Source organism: Lonchura striata, chromosome 17 (genome assembly GCF_050655825.1).
Source record: "Lonchura striata isolate lonStrDom1 chromosome 17, ASM5065582v1, whole genome shotgun sequence".
Taxonomy (NCBI): domain Eukaryota; kingdom Metazoa; phylum Chordata; class Aves; order Passeriformes; family Estrildidae; genus Lonchura; species Lonchura striata.
Genome location: NC_140719.1, coordinates 9,997,086 through 10,013,645, shown reverse-complemented (window position 1 = coordinate 10,013,645; position 16,560 = coordinate 9,997,086). Strand labels below are relative to the sequence as shown.

The 16,560-nt window shown below is 47.7% G+C and overlaps 1 protein-coding gene across 19 annotated transcripts in view; it reads right to left on the bottom strand.

Moving 5' to 3' along the window:
• The window catches only part of PRRC2B (proline rich coiled-coil 2B), a 46,527-nt gene that overhangs the window by 10,866 nt on the left and 19,101 nt on the right, over positions 1-16,560 (bottom strand). For 8 of the 19 annotated variants that reach the window (XR_014958853.1, XR_014958854.1, XM_085594155.1 and 5 more), the window contains exons 7-25: positions 16,107-16,348; positions 15,621-15,742; positions 15,026-15,168; positions 14,353-14,443; positions 13,764-13,956; positions 13,078-13,393; positions 12,268-12,455; positions 9,658-9,922; positions 8,706-8,925; positions 6,022-8,085; positions 5,700-5,899; positions 4,900-5,045; positions 4,311-4,452; positions 3,617-3,696; positions 2,725-2,916; positions 2,391-2,585; positions 1,878-1,964; positions 851-955; positions 64-256 (exon numbers count right to left, since the gene is read on the bottom strand). Coding sequence is in view for 17 of the 19 variants with exons in the window: in XM_085594155.1 (XP_085450281.1) it covers positions 64-256; positions 851-955; positions 1,878-1,964; positions 2,391-2,585; positions 2,725-2,916; positions 3,617-3,696; positions 4,311-4,452; positions 4,900-5,045; positions 5,700-5,899; positions 6,022-8,085; positions 8,706-8,925; positions 9,658-9,922; positions 12,268-12,455; positions 13,078-13,393; positions 13,764-13,956; positions 14,353-14,443; positions 15,026-15,168; positions 15,621-15,742; positions 16,107-16,348 (5,184 nt within the window). In the remaining 2 variants the exon portion in view is untranslated. The remainder of the gene's footprint in view (positions 1-63; positions 257-850; positions 956-1,877; positions 1,965-2,390; positions 2,586-2,724; positions 2,917-3,616; positions 3,697-4,310; positions 4,453-4,899; positions 5,046-5,699; positions 5,900-6,021; positions 8,086-8,705; positions 8,926-9,657; positions 9,923-12,267; positions 12,456-13,077; positions 13,394-13,763; positions 13,957-14,352; positions 14,444-15,025; positions 15,169-15,620; positions 15,743-16,106; positions 16,349-16,560) is intronic. The other 11 variants (XM_031506326.3, XM_085594164.1, XM_031506327.3 and 8 more) reach the window with 5 other exon arrangements.

The window sequence follows — 16,560 nt, the reverse complement described above, 5'->3', positions numbered from 1 at the left end:
TACCAGAACCAGAGCATGACTCTCAGATCAGACACAGCAAATGCTGCTGCAGTTTGCAGGTACCTGGAATAGATGCAGAAGGTGCTACAGAGGCAACAGGCATAGGAGGCATAGAAACTCCACCAAAAGAGCTGTAGCTGACACCGTTGGAAGCTCCAACACTGGAAGGAGGCTGGATGCCTGAGCCTGCACCTCCTGGGGAGTTCTGTTCTGGTAAACTCGGAGAGTTTTCCCAAGCTTTACGAGCAGACTCCATCTATGGAAACAAAGAACAATAACTACAGACAGTTCAAATGGGGAGGACATTACCAAAGCCTACAGTTGCTCATCTGTGTCCTATGAGCTCAAACTCCTTGCATTCTAGGCATAGTGGAAAGCTTACCCATCTGAGGTCAGGGGGTTCTACAACAATTTCTAATGGACAAAAATCCTTCACGAACACTCAAATCCCTTGGTATTTGCTGAACTTCTTGGGTTTGGGATGGAGGTGGTTTTTGGTTTGGTTTATTCGGTTCTCTTGTTGTTCTTGTTTGTACACTTCGGTGGGTTTTGTTTGTTTTTTCCCTCTCTTTACACCACCAGGCTCCCCAGGATCCCTGAGCAGCCACGTTACCCAGTGTGAAACAGAAAAGCTCTGTTGCACTTGGTTTTACAACTGGCAAGGACTTCCTGCATTCAGGACTTAAAACACACACCCCTACACTCATGTTGAATAGCACATATGCACAACTTTTACAAAAGCTAATTAAAGTTTAGCAATACCTAACAAAAAATACTCTGGGAAAGATCTCCCCACCCTCAGTACTCTGCCCACAGAGACATGGCATCCACACACCTGCAGCTTCCTTACCTTAAGAGTAAGGTCTGCAGTGGGGAAGGACATGGGGTTCAGGCCAATGCAGCGCTGGAGGTGATGATCCCTTCGCAGGATGGGAATGGACTGTGTTAACCCTGCCTGAGGGGAGAGTCATAAAGGTGAATATTTGTGAGCTTTTAGGAGAAAGGTATGAGCCACTAAGGTGACAGAGATTCAGCTGGGCAGATCCAGTAAGTGCACATCAAAGAATTCAGTCCCCAAGGGTACTGCAGGAGCAAAGTACCACGTTCAACTGGGGTTCATTCTGCTCTTGCAATAGAAGAAGCTTTGGTTATGTGCAAAGACACCCCTCTATGCTGAACTATACCAGCTTCCACTTCAACATCAGTTTGATCCAGTAGCTTCCATTTGCAGAAGAGTTCTCCTTCCTGTCCCATATTTAGAAACTACCTAAATTTCAGACAAAACCTGTTTCTGAAAAGAAACACCCTATAAGACAAATCTCCAAAATCAAAACCAGACAGCCTACAAACCTGAAGACATTTAGTTCAAAAGCAGCTTTGTGCATGTCTCACATTGCTGTCTACAGCTGAGCTACCAGCTGGGCTTTTAGTGTGCTCACTCTTTCACATAGAATAATGAAATACCCACATGGCTGGAATAAGCTGGAAAACTAAAAAAGGTCTGACCACCATGTTACAGTTCTATGCCTTGCTATGGCATGTGAAAACTTCTGAGGAAGCTGGGCAGTCTGGGTCTAAACATGCCACCAACTTCATCATGGCCATGTCCAACACTTGTGTGGCTCAGGGGAAGAGACTGCTCATCTCAGAGATGGCTTTACACAGGTCACAATGATGATGAAGCTGCTGTCTACATCACTTCTGCGTTTGTGACATTAATTTACCAAGGTATCTTGAGATTTCCATTTTGGATTTCAGTGACATGTGCTGCCTAAGCATGAAATACGAAGTCAGATGCAGACATGCTTGCTCTCTTTGGAAGCATCTAAGGAGTACCTCCAATGAATCAATGTCAAAAGAAAAAAAAAAATACTTACATTACTGGCCAAGGCATCCTGCAATTTGGTGACAGGGTTAGCTGCAGTGCCAGAGGCAGAACCAGGTGGCAAGCTGAAGTCAGAGTCCTGAAAAGTCAAAACACATAAAATTCAAATCCAGGTCCATGGGCCAACCCTTTGCTTTTCATGGTTAATGATTCTAGCCTGAATTATGACACTACAAACTAAAGACTGATCTCCAGTAAGCCTTGCTGGAAACAGAAAACAATTCTCAGCACTCAGCAGCAGGCAACCCCCAGAGGCACACAAAAGCTTGGCCGTGATTTTGTCCCTCACCTCTCTTACCACCCCAGCTGTTCCTTGGGACACTATTTCCAAGTGGATACTAAATGTTTGCCAGGACATCCTGAGTGCCTAGTCTGTGTCAATAATGAAATCTAAGGCAAACCTACAGCTGGAAGCTTCCTCTAAATAATCCTTCTGCCTCAAACCACTTTTCATGCCTCAACAAGATCAAATCACCAAGAAGATAAAATTAAATTCAATCCTCACTTTAGGATTTACTCCAAATTCAATGGGTGGCACAGGAAGTACAGAATCCACGTGAATTTCCACCCCATTAACAGGGGGAATATTCCCTTCCAGCCGTTCCGTTCCCTCCGAACCCTTTCTGTTTTTCAGGGAGCGTTCGTTGCCGATTGGTCCGGGCTTGTGTTCCTTGTTCTGTCCTGAGCCTTGATCTGAATCCTTAACAGGAAAGCAGAGAGGCTGAGACACAAAGACCGAATAACCCAACCTCAAGCCTTAAAAATGCTATCAAGAACAACACAACCACTTCACAACGTCTCTCACTCTGCGCTCTGGCTTGGCTGCGAATCCAGATTACCTTTTTATCAGTTTGCTTCTGCACTTGCTCCTTCTGGCAGTCAGGCTTTGGGTCCACCAGGCCAGCCCCATTCATCTCCTCTGGTTTGAGGGTGCCATATGGAGAACTGCGCTGAGAGGAGGTCGCGGAGGATTCCCGAGACTCCGCGCTCAAGTCAATGCCACTATCCCCCTGGCTGCCTTTAAATCCCTGCTATGCAAAGCACGAAATGTGTTAAAGCCCCGGACTCAGACCCAGCACCACCGAGGAAAAAACATCCCAGAAAACAGCAAGACCACGTCCCTTTTTCAAATCACCATCCTGGTTAACTGCAAAGGAGTTGGGCCTGACCTGCAGCACCCCTTGGCCGCTCACTCAGCTCCACACAGCCCTGAGACAGGTGAACTGATGCACCAACCAGACCATGGCTTCAGCATAAGGAGATGTGTCCCACAGAACAACTAGGCTGAGACTGCCAGACTCACTTCACATGTGACACAAACCAAATCTTGAACTCTTGGTCTCCAGAGGTGAAGTGTTCAGGAACTCTGCCCTCCCTGCATTAAGGCTACAGCTACATGCTGCTCACAGGCACAAGGCACAAACAGGACCTAAGGGATTCCACCCTCCTCGACCACAGTGTGCACCCAGTGATGAGCATAACCCTGGAATAGCTCTATCACACAGATACTCCAGATTTATACCCACACACAACACCAAGCAGTGCTTGGCTCTTTAGGTCAAGATCTGAACAGTGTCAAGCTCAAATTAAAACTGCAAAGAGACAGTTTAAAATGGCACAAGCAGAGCTGAGAGTTGCTAAGCACAGATGGAGCAATGAGAAGCATAAAAGCCACCTGAATTACTACTTAATACACACAATACCTTGAAGGGCACCTTAGGAGCCACTTACCTCAGTGCTGGACTCGGTACCATTAAAGGTATTTACAGGCTTGCTCCAGGAATCACTGCCAGGAGACTGAACGGAAAGTGCTGGAAGAGAACAGAGGGAAAGGTCCAGCTGTTTGAAACACAGCTACGAGCACACTCCACACACATTACACCATCAACCTTCTATTTCTAGACATAAGAAAGGGTATTTTCACCATCTCAGAACCTTAAGCATTGCCCAGACACCTGAGACATGATGCAGCAAAGAATCCAGGGTATGAGGACTGACAGTAGAGAACAGGGAGGAGATTTTTAGGGAACATAACAGGAGAAAGACAGGTCAGAGAGAAACAAGGGAGGCACCAGCTGCTCAGGACTAGAGATGAGAAAATGTAGGAAAGCAAAATAAGAAAAAAGTCTCAAGTAGGTCCAGCCCAGGCAGCTATAAAATGCTGTATAGTAGGATCTTGATGTGAAACAAAGACCCAAGAAGCAGATCAGGAGACTGACATGGCCAGCAACAGGAGCAGGATGGCTGAACAGTAGAGCTTAGAACAAAGGCTACTCCACATGTCAGCCAGCCCACCTCCCCCCACCACTCCCAGCATCACACAGGAGAGGGTTGTCTCCTCTGAACCATGGACCCCATCCTTGCTGCACACCCCAGAGGACTTCAGCTCTGTGAAACCCTTTGGAACGAACAGACCCAAGCCTACCTGGGCTGTTGCTCTCCCAGATCTCTGTGCCCAGGCTGTTTCCAGACACCGCTACATCACCCTGCTCCAAGCACAGGCCGTTCTGCTTCTTGGCAAACCGCGGTGGAATGCGCGACTGAAGGACGCGGGCCTTGGCTGGTGCCTGTGACAGGAAAGGCACAGGTGTCAGACTGGGAGGTTCCCCCAGTCTAACAGGGCTGGAAAGAGCTGCCTTTTGCACTGTGAGGTTTTCTTCTGGCGACAACACAGTCAGAGTGCAAAGTCATCCACTGCTCCTGTTGCCCAATATCCCACTAACTACAGCCAGCAGCTGGCTTAGAGAGCTAAGCTGCTTTGGATGAAGACCACTCTAGAAACTTAATTCCCAATTAACAATTCTGCTGCAAGCCAAGAACAGTCAGAAACCAAACTCTCCTTTTCAGACCAGAGGCCCCAAATATGTTTCTGGGGCCCAATACAGGATCTGTACTACTTTGTCACTGTCAACTGTATGTTTTTCTGTTCATACAAACACTTTCTGGGGCCCCGTTTCTCTGACTGCAATCCAAACTATGCAACAGGTCCAACTTTTCTGCCTCCCATTCCTCACCTGAGCAGCCTGTTCCTTTTTCCTTCGCTCCTCTTCCAGCAAACGACGCTGCTTTTTAGTAAGAACCTCAATGAAGCCTTCCCCTGCCATGGAACCAACTTCATTCTCTTCTGCTGTGTTCGACACCCGATTATCAATGATGGTACCTGAACAAAGCACACAGAGAGAATACAGTGCACATGTGTGTGCATATAAAGCTTTATAATTGAAATAATTTAAACAGTGCACTCCAAAGAGGATCCATGCCACAATAAGTTCACCTAGCAACACAGCAGCTACTTTTAGAAAATTAAAATAATGTAATCTGCTGACATCTACCAGCCACTTTATCTTGCAGGACTTTGCTGTCTCCTCTGTTTCAGGATGAGCACACTTCAGCTGGAGGAGCTATATGGTAACTCAGGTAATTCTCTTTTCAGGGATACTAATTCCTTGCCTCCCTGCCATTAGCTCAGCCTCAAATTCCCCACTCTGGATCCTCTCTCAACTTCCTTCACACAACATAAATTTCAAGCCTAAAATACATTAGCATCATAGAGAGAAATAAAGAAATATTCTCCCTAAACACAAACTTTATATAGAAGAAACATCAGAGACACTGTCTTAATAGGCTGAAAAGTTTGTGTTTAAATTTTAACAATCTATTTAGATACACAAGAATTTTCTCGTTTCTGTAGATAAATGTAAAGAAAGTCCCTAACCTGATACAAAAATTACACTGGATTGAATCAGTCTGGCTTTAATCAGTCAGCCATAATATGTTATCCTCTTCAAAGAAACAAATGAATTAAGATACTCACTTCCATAACTCAGTTCGAACTGTGACAAGGCCTCTCCCTTCTCACTTGCTCTTTGTGCAGTGGATTTGTGCTCCTTCTCTGGCTTTTTACCCGGCCCCTCAGCACTCTCTGAGTTCACATGGGAGGCCCTGTCCAAGCTATAAATGGAGTGGCTGCTCCCACCATTGGTGTTGCCAAGGCCTCCTCCTTCTTCTGGAGACCTACACAGAAAGAGGGGAAAGCATTTAGTTTTGTCAGTAGAATGCGAACAGAAGTGACAAGAAGATTACTAGATCCACTCCTTCAACATAAGCATATACCACAGATCAGAAAACAACTTCACCTTTTGCTCTTCATCAGGGTGCCATTCTGCTGGCTCTCATATCTGGAAGCTGCTCCCACACCGCTCCTGACAGACTGCTCTGCAAACCCTGCCGGCTCAGCTTTGCGGCTCTGCCTGTCCACCAGCGGCCTCTGGCTCGAGAAGCTCCTCTTTGCCAGTTCCCTCTTCTCTCCCAGGCTCCCAGTGCTGAGGCCACCCTCCAGCTGGCCCTCGCTCTCTGGAGCTCCATCTCTTCTCTCCCGCCGCTCGCTGAAGTCACTGCTCTCAGACGCTGTCTCCCACTCCTCATTGGCGTGGTCCGAAGAGTTCTGGTAGGACAGCTCAGGAGAGCGTCTGCCCGAGATGCTGCTCTTCTCTGCAGTGCCCAGTTTGGGTCTGCCTGGCCACTGGCTGGGCAGCAGATTAGGGCCTCCCTCCTCGGGGTTCCACTGCCCGACTGATTCTCTCTCCTGCCTGAGGCGCCTGAACCGTGGGGGCTTGTCCTGGCGGGGAGGACGCCGCCTCCTGAAGGGCCTGTTCTCTATGTTCTCCTGATCTGCTGAGTAATCCTCCTGGAAAAAGTGCCTTTTGTCATCCAGATGACTCTCATCAAAAACCCGGCTGGAGAAAGAATCTGTGTGTTTGTAAGAATCCTGAAGGTAGTCCCTGTCAGACTGCTGCCTGCTCCCAAAAGTGTCTGATGGAGACGTGTGGCTGTACTCTTGCCACCCTCCTCCCCCACTCCTGCTTTGCCACTGGGTAGGCTCCTTACCCATGAACCCCCTTCGCCCATAGCCAGAGTTGCTCAGTCTTGGTGGCAGTGATCTCCCAAAGGCTCTTGGAGCCCTCATCTTAGGATCCAGGCTATTGTGATCATCTGAATAGATTTTGTTGGACCTCCAAGACTCTTTGAAGTCTCCCTTTTTCAAATCACTGTCATCCCTGTCCAGCACAGAGCCTTCATTGCTGTTCTCAGAGCCCCTCTGCCGGCGACGCTTGGGGAGCTCCTCGTACTCTGACCCTTCGCTGTGTGTCTCGCTGGCAATCCGGCGCCTTGGTTTGCCTCTGGGGAAGTCCTCTGGCTGGTTGAACTCCCGGAGCCCTCGGCCCCGGCTGCTCCTCTGCGTGTTGTTGTAGACCCCCCTGCTGCTCACAACCGTGCCTCGGCCTCTGAAAGTGAACTCTCTGAAGCCTCTGCCTCGCCCACGCCCTTGACCTCTCCCACCAAAGGCTTGCTCCTCATCAATGAAGATCCAGTTGTTTCTTTTTGTGGGAGGGAGATCGCTGCTTTCTCTGGATAGCTTGTTCTCCCAGGTTCTTTCTGGCTTCTCTTCTTCCTCCTCGTCCTCTTCTTCCTCTTGAGATTTCTCAGCCTCTCGTGCAAGGCTCGTTTGGGAAGAACCTTTGTCATCCAGCAGGTAACGCGTTGAATTCAGCAAGGCAGCAGAGTCATCTGACTCATTTTCTACCTTCTGAACAGCTGCCTTCTCCTTCAGCGGGCGTGAGCTGTCCTCTCCCTCCAGTTTAACCTTCTCCATCTCCTTCTCCTTTTCTTCTACCTTGAGGGCTTTCAGGACTGGTTTTTTAATGGGGCCCGACCGCCGTGTTCTCCCCATTTGCTCCTGGGGCTGCCCACTGGTGTTGCGGCTCTCAGGAGCCCACTCTGCTGTCTCTTCAGTGGCCTGCTTGGTATTGGCTCCTTCTTTCTTCCAGGGGTCAGCACTGAAAGACTGCTCCTCCCGGGGTCCTTCTTCAGCAACTTCTCCTGCTGTCTCCGCGGGTTTCTGATGGTGGCTGATATCCCAACCATTATATTCAGGCTTCTTCTCTGCTTGGATAAAATCAGGCTCCAGGGGTGAACACCTCAGGTTCGCATGGCGGCTGCCAGCAGGACAGGCTTCCTGCAAACTCTCCTGGTGCTGGAACAAGAGATCCTGGCCTATCCTCTGAGAAGACAGGCAGCTGTCAAAGTCTGCTTGGGCCTTCTTGTCAAAAGCATTCAAATATTCCTCCCCTCTCTCCTCAAAGAGATCTCGCTGAGAGCTCAGACTCTCCTGCCTTCCAGAAGCAGAGTAACTTTCATTCCTGAGAAGAAAACAAACAACAAACAAAGGTAAGTCAGGTAATGCAGAGCACATCTCCAAGGGCCCAGGCTGGATACAAGAGGTGAAAAAGAAATAAACTGAGGCTTGTGCTAAATCATGAGGCAATTACCCAATAAATACAAAAATGCTGGCCAGACCTGCTGTGGCCCCAGGCTGTAGTGCTAGGTTTGTTGAACCAATGCATAATAAAGAAAACAGCTCCTATGATGGGCAGCAAACTTAAGAAATGAAGGGAGATTTAACCCCCAATGATGTGGAGATCTGAAAACAAAGAATTACTTTTAGAATGTCTAAAGAAAGTAGGATAAGCAATAATCAGAATTATTGACTCATGGCTTTTTATACCTTCCCATGTAGGTGACAAGCCTGCCCTCTCCCTCCAAACAGGCTCCAAGCTGGTCAGATAGAAAACTTCTGAATAACTCAATAGCTCTGTGTAAACCAGCTAAACCACTCAGGAGTGTAAAAATGCTCCCAGATCAGTACCTGGGCCTGTTTACAGACATCTTTCAGGCCAGCTCTACACCTGCTTTTCAGCAGATGCTTATAGCAGCACCTCCCATCCCAGCATGCATGAGAACAGGGGAACTCTGCACTCACCTGGCATGCAGCCCTTCCATGCTCATGCTGTCAGCATGTTTCTGATGCGACAGGGAGTATCCTTTGCTCTGCAGGGATGTGTAGCTGTCCTGGCCCCACACTGGCACAGGATCCAAGGGAGCAGTTTTCCTCTCTGCCTGCCCTGCCTGACAGTTCTGATCTTCAGACCGACAGCGGCTCCCACTGATGGAGTCCTGCTGAATCACGGGCTTCATAATTCCTGCTTACAACAGAGTTCATGCCATTAGCACTAGGATCTCACAGACAAGAAGAATTTAACAATCCCCTAGCTTGACTCCCCTTCCTTCTCAAGCATCAGGCAGCTGCAGCCATGGAAACCTCCCTGGAGCCTGTACTTGGAAAATGCACAGCTGGGAAATACACCTGGAGTGATACAGAAGATGACACAGCTCTCAGAGCCCAGCCCACACAGACACTAACACAGCATCACTGGCTTGGGATCAAGCAATCCACCAACTGCAAGGAATGATTTATATATCCTGATGTTTACATTCACACCTCTGAAGATTAGGACAAGATAGAAAGGTGCAAAGCACACACAGCTCAGGAACTACAGGGTTTCTCCCTCACATTTCCTAAAAGGGTCTATTAAATTTTCACATGATTACAGTAACTCCAGAACTCATGCTTCTCCTCCAACAGGCATGATCAGTGGATCTGCTACCCTTTCCTCCAAGGGGCAAGATCAGTCACATCCACTAAGGTCACAAAGCAGGCAGGGAAGGTCTCCCACTGCAGTGCAGAGAATGGACAGACATGTCTACATATCCTCCCTCCCAGTCTCCCACCACTTCCCACTGAAACCAGCTTTCTCACCCCCAGAGAAGGGATGCCAACCAGAATGCAAAATCTGGACAGAGGTTAGGAAACACAGCGAATTTCCAGATATGAACCAACTCAACAGCCGAGACAAACACCGACAACATCTCACCTGAAGGGTGAAGGGCTGAAGGGTAGAAATCCACGGGGGTGCGACTCTGGGCCATGCGAGGGTCCATGTAGGACGGCATCATCATCCAGCGGGGATCGAAGCCCAGCATCTGAGGGTGCGGCGGGTAGAACGTCCGCTGGGGATGGGAGTGGGACGGGGGAGGATAGACCTGCTGCTGCCAGTGCTGCATCTTGTACAGCTGCTCCTGCAGGCAACAGGATGGGCCATTGGACATGGTTGTGGAGCCAGGAATCACACTGATGTACTGGTCAGTTAAAGGAAAACACATGCCATCCATCAAAGGTTTAATCCCTAATCAGATGGGAGGGTGGGCAGACAGGGGTAATTCACCACCAGCCAGGTATGTGGCAGTTGTTATTCTCTAAATACCAGAGCAGCCAGACTACCACACCACTGTGGGCCAGGCTATATGGCCAAACACAAGGGATCAGCTTTCAGACCACAGTTTGCATCTTCTCAACACTCCTATGAATACAGGAGAGCTTCCTGTCAAACACCACTTCATAACAGGAAACAAATACTTTAGAAGATGTTGCATTTTTCAGGAAATACATCTCTAATTCATTTAGTGTGTAGATATATTAGTTCCACCCCTGTCAGCTTAATAGATTAGATAAAAAGAACTTAAATCACATTAAGAGAGCTATTAATATTTTAGTTTCCTGGGCATCCTTCAGAGACAGGTTGGCACTCGCTGGTTGTTTCCCCATCTCCCACACAACCAGTCCACCTTCCCTTAGCTGAGGACTGTCATGATGTTAATTTGATTTGACATTTAACTTTTGCTGAAGGTCCAAAAATAATATATATCTGAAAGGAGGTTTGTGTACTGAAGAAAGCTTTCAAACACTACACAGCTCTAATTAACATCAAATGCATCTACTTACTTGTCAAAAGTGCAACCATATTCTTTTGCTAAGCTTAGAACAGTGTCAGATATTGTACTGTTTATTAAAAAAGCCAATCCCCAACTGCAGAGCAAAAGAGACACCTTTAAATCTGAATCTGACACTTCATTACAGCAAGGAAGGCTCTGATAAATGCAGATTATATCTACATTACCTAGTCCTCTGGTACCTTGTAGAAAATATTTCCTTTACAATACCTATACTTTTCCATTCTGCTCTTTCCATGGAGCTACCAAAGCAGCAATACAAGCCAGCCAAAACACATACTGCCTCATACATACTAACATCACAGAGGATGAGAAAATAAAATAAAACTTCATGCTCTTCCAGTAGTGATGACCTGTGGTATTATTAGCATGACAGCAAAGACATCCAATTCTTTTTAGTTTAAGAGCATCTCTTTTCAAGAGCAACATTAGGCAGCATTTGCTGCTGTACATCTGAATCATGAAAATGTCAACTGCCGAGCGATGAGCACGGGGAGCGTCCATAAAAGAGCAATTACTGAGCAAAAGCCAATTGTGAGCTCTTCACTAAGATCTGCAGCAGCATTGATGATATCCCATTTCAAGTGGTTATTTTATGAAGAATGGCAATTAACTTTGCATTATCTGAAGCCCGAATACTCTGCCCCCTGGTTTGGCTCTGCTGCCCTACAGGGGCTCACTGCATCTGGCAGCACAGCTGCACAGGACGTATGGCACATACAGCACTGAAAGGTCAGGCAAGAGCCAAGCTGCACAAAGCAGCTCAGCTGATGTCTCAGTGCCCCAGAAGAGTTTTCAATGCAACAAAAATGAAACATTTAAGACCAAACATTTTTATGGCACAAAGAAAACAGTGATCTGAAAGAGCCTCAAAGAAAAAACCCAAGTAGGTATTGGAGGAGAGCAGAGCAAAGGACTGGCCCTCTGTAAAGGCAGGAGGTGGAATGAGAAGTGTGTCACTCCAGAACTCCCTCCAAGTCCAGAAGCAGTCCAGGAACTTGCCAAACTAAGCACAGTTTGCCCCTGGCAAGCAAATAGCTGCCCATACGTACAATGGTAAGGACACAGCAAGCGCTGAGAGAAATGGAAGCAGCTGAACCCCAAGGGTTTCCCCTTTCCTTGTCCTATGTATTCAGGCACTGCAGCAGTGCTAAATAACAGCAGCTCATCTCGTGCCAGAGAGGAAAAAAGATGTTCATCAGGTTCAAGGCTAGCCCAAGGAACAGAACCTCCCCTGGGCCAGGCCTACACAAGCACCAAGACAGCCACTGATGCGCTCATGGCTTTGGATGTGGGAACATCCGCAGCTTCTCCTGCTCATCAACATTTGCAAACCAGAGCTCTGCTACAAACCACACAGTCCTAAGAGTTCCAAATGTCAGAAGATGCCCAGACAACCATGCAAGACAAGCCAACATTTCTGACAGCACTGTATTTTTTTCCCAGGCAAGTGACAAACCTGGCAGAGCTCTACCCACAACAGCTCTAGCATCACAGGGCACAAGAAAAACTCATGCAGCCCAGAGAGAGCCTTTCTACCCAATCAGACAGGATATTTCCATGATTAGAAGTACTGAAAAAGGCCAGGATAAAACTCCATTTATCTCCTCCCAGCATAAAGACCGATGGTGTTGAGAACTGAGCAAACACAATGGTTTATTAAGGGTCCAGAAAATGGGTTGGGAGCTATTTACCTGCTGCTGTTGCTGCTGCCTCTGGAATCGTGGGGGAAGAGACTTCTGGTATTTGTTGAATTCTTGTGCTGGTGAGGGAGCTTCTCTGAGCTCCTCCTCACTGCTGCTCTGAGCTGTTGCTGCTGGAGCAGGACTCTCCTCTTCCAGATAGCCAACAGAGGCATCCTGTGTGTGAAACTCAGGGGTTGCTGCAGAGAAAAAAACAAGCCCTCAAGACCCTGCTCATGACAGAACTGGGAGTGCACCACCACCACACAACATACACAGCTGTGGGCATGTCTGACTGTAATACATGGCTGAATCTTACTACAATCATATATAGCACATCCTTTACCTTGACAGCCCTATAGAGGGTTTTGGCCATTTTATTTTAATGATAAATTCTGAGATCCTCCTTTGCTATCAGCCTTCTGCTTAAGCACTGGGGAGAAAGTCCTTTTCCCCATTAGTCCTTAAACCTGGCAGCACTTACTGGTTTTCTGAAATATGGCCACGAGCACTTAATATTATCATCCAATCATGAGAAGCCCACGAGGCCCATTCCAACAAGTCCTCTGCTAGCACAGCTCACTGAGCACAGATAAAGGCAACTGGAGAAGTTTGCATTTGTTTAATAGCTTTTTTTATTTAATCAACCTTTGTCAACAATGCAAAATACTCTGCAGAATACAAGCAGCAGCTGATCTCTCAAGGGCAGCTGAAGGACCCTTTGAACACTCCCTCCTAGGAACTCCCCCACTCCAGCTAAGAGATCAGCACAATAGCAAAAAAAGCAATTTTTACAGGGTAAGGCAGGCAGTGTTTCGGTACCTTTACGGAAAGCATGGCCATTCTCTTGTGCAGTGTTTTTCTCCGTGCTGGGAGGTCGCACATCTTCATTCTCTGTGTGTTTCTGTGTCTCCCCACTCTTCTGAGCCAGTTTGCATTTCTGATCAAGTTGCTTGAGCTTCGCAGCACAGGCTGCCAGGCGCTCCTCCCTGGCTCGCCGCTCCTCCTCCTCCCGTCGCCTCCTGGCTCTCTCAACGGCCTCAGAGATCTCAGAGTGCACAAACTTCTGTCTCACAGGCACCTTTTCTTCTTTATCCTCGATGGACTGCTGTCTGAGAACACTTCCCAGCGCAGGCTTCTGCCAGAGAAAAAACATTTCCCCATAAGCGTGACCCAACCAGTGCCTCTATCTTGAGATCTGCATCCCATGGTGACAATATTCCCTTCTGACTCCCTCCCCTCTATCCTCAAGCACAAATCCCCCTGTTACTAGGAAGAGTTATTGCTATATAGTTCAGTAACTACATTTTCTCACTGACAACCCCACTGTTCTGGACCAGCTTCAATTTCTTTTCCCTAGCGGAAGTTCTATGCAGATAGATATCTCTCCAGGTGGATATAAACTAAGAATAGAGAAATTAATCAGCATCCCATTTCCAATAAAATGTCAAAGTGGCCTCTTAAGGACAGTGATGGGCTTCCAGCTCACCCTCACGAGTTCAACCTACCTGGTATTCTGAGGCAGAGCTCCAGCCATTCAGCTTCCTCGGAGGCTGCTGTGAATCCTGCGCTTTCCGGACTGGCCGGGACAAGCCAACTGAATCATTCCAATTCTTTCCTTCCTCCAAGGTGTGCTTGGCATCTGCACTGTCTGCAGAGCTCAGGGACAACTGTCGCTGCCTTCTGGGATCCCAGCTGTTCCTGTCACATAAACAGCTTTATTATTGCATTTGCTACTTGCTTCAAAAAGCACTTGGAGCCTAATCAAGTGGCAAAGGCAACTGACTGTAGTAAAAAGGAAAGATCACAAAAAACTACCATAACAAGTGATGTGCTTCTCTTAAGGTGCATAATGATCAACTCCACTACTGTGCAGCAGGATAAAGGTGAGAAAAGTTGACTGGAAAACTGGCAGTCAGCTGTTAGACCTCCACATATCCTTGAAGACCACTCCAACACTGCCCAGTAAAATTAATATAGTCACAGTAACAAATCAGAGGGATCAAGACTTCACATTTAGAACAAGTTTTTAAAGATCCTGGTATTGCTCACTTTTACTGAAGGTAAACTGTAGGTGCAAACAGAGTGACTTCTTACCACTTCTGTCGTCCATCTTTTAGAGTTTCTTCCTCTTCTTCATCTTCACTAAACTTTAGTTTCTCGGAGTAATCCACTTCATCATGAATGCCTACGAAGGCAGCAAGGGAGAACAGATTTATGAAACAGATCCCTTGTCTTGATAAAGCTTATGCCCCCTTTGAGCATTAAATTACAGGACACACAAGCTGGGCATTAACTACTCACTAAGCCAAATGTCCAGCACTGGTCCTGGAAATCAGAATAGCTTGGGTTGGAAGGGACCTTTAATGCCATCTACCAACCTCCCTCAAAGAGCAGGGACTACTTCAACTAGACCAGGCAAGAAATGATGTGAGCAGTGTGGAAACACACTACTGAACAGCTGGGCTGGTCCCAGAGGAGGAGCAGCAAACAGCCTGGGAGTGGGGGCTGCAAATGAGGAGACAGTAGCCAAGCCAGACTGTGTGCAATTGGATACCGAATGCCATGACTGAATAGGCAGGACTAACTCTCCTTCCCAGCACCCACAGTGCTATATCCCTCCTGCTGTGCTTGGTGTGTTTTCAGATTTTAGGAGTCTTCAGATCCAGTTCCTTGAGCACAATGTGATGGAAGGATCAGAAGGATCCATTGTGTCATCATTTACACCAATTTCACAGCTACCCAAAGCTAGAGCACAAAGGCACTGTACCTGCCCATCCATCATCTGCATCATTGTCCAGCTCATCCAGCCCCTTCAGGTTCTCTGCATTGATGATGGTGGGCCGAGGCACTCGCTCCATCTGCTGCCGAACTGGGCGTGTTGGGCGAGACAGGCTGAGCCTGTTCTCTTTTCTGAAAACACAGAAATGGTCAGAAACGGCAAAAAGAAAATCAAAGGACACAGAGCTGAGTCTCTAACACTGAACTAGTCCTTTTCTACTTTGCATTTATATACAATGCATCCAAGTTTCTTTCCCTTTCCAGCAGTTTCTTTCCCTTGTCTACCTGGTACCCACTTCCTAGAACTTACAGATCAGAGCTACAAACCCCTCCAGTCCAGGATCACACCCCAGTTCTCATGTCTGTCTGCTCTCCAGACACATAATGCTCACAGTCTTGCAACATTTTAGCTGCTGCGGTAGCTGAAGAAAAGCATTCCTGCTTTGGGTAAAAAACAGGGTTCCCCTTTGGTGCCTGCAGCTTCACATATGCAACTGCATTCTTGGCCCAAATTCTTGCCTAGTTTAAGGTTCATGTCACACTCTGAACCTGCCTCTCAAGTGGGAAAGTGATGGCAGCCTTACCCATCCTGGTCATTCATCTGGAATTGTCTGAAAGGTACCCGGGGCTCAAGCCGAAGCTGAGGAGTGGGGAAAGACCCTCGGTCCAGCGATGCAGGGGTCTCAGATGGCTGTTGTGGACACATCTGGAATGAGGCAATGCAGAACAGCCTGGTTTTTCTCCTTGCCACAGGAAGGTTTACCCAGATTAGACTACAATGTGTGCATGATAGCTGCACCCTCACAAAGGGGAAACAAACATTTCACATCTGGCTGCCCAACAGGCCACATTCTAATGGTTCCCTCTCCAGCACCAGAGGGAAAGGGACAACTTCTCTTTAGGCTGAGCAAAGCTGTGCTACACAAACTCAAAATATGTCAAGAGAAGGATCCCTAAGCAAACCCTAGCAGCCAACTGAGAATCCAGAAAACACATCTCAGCTGACTTCAACTCCTCCCTTATCTTAAGAATGAAGGGCATCACAAAGGTGTGGAGAAAGGGTGACTCACAAAAGCAGGTAGCATGTCGTGGTAGGTGGGTGGCTGGTAGACATTTCCCATGAACTGCGAAGCCCCTTTGCGGACGGGCTGAGCTGGGCGCAGAGACGGCTCCTTGGGATCGTTGGTGCTCCCTGAGGAGGGGGCCCCGTCTCCAGTGCTGGAGGTCTTGCTGCCCAGCTCAGCAGGGGAGGCGGTCAGAGATGTGGCAGAGGTGACGTTCCTCCCACCGCCCTCCCTCCAACTGGTGACATCTGGAAGGGAGATGATAATTATGTTAATATTTGTAAATGCAGGCAACCACTCTGCCAGAAAGACTCGAAACCTCAAGTACTCTGGTCAAGCCCTAATTACCCCAAGGTTGTAGAAAAATATCAAGGACCAAGAAGAATTTCCAACTGTGTTTATTTGCTTAAGAGAGGAGCAGCATCAGCTGTTACTAGGTAATTGCTGCACCAGTGGTGTC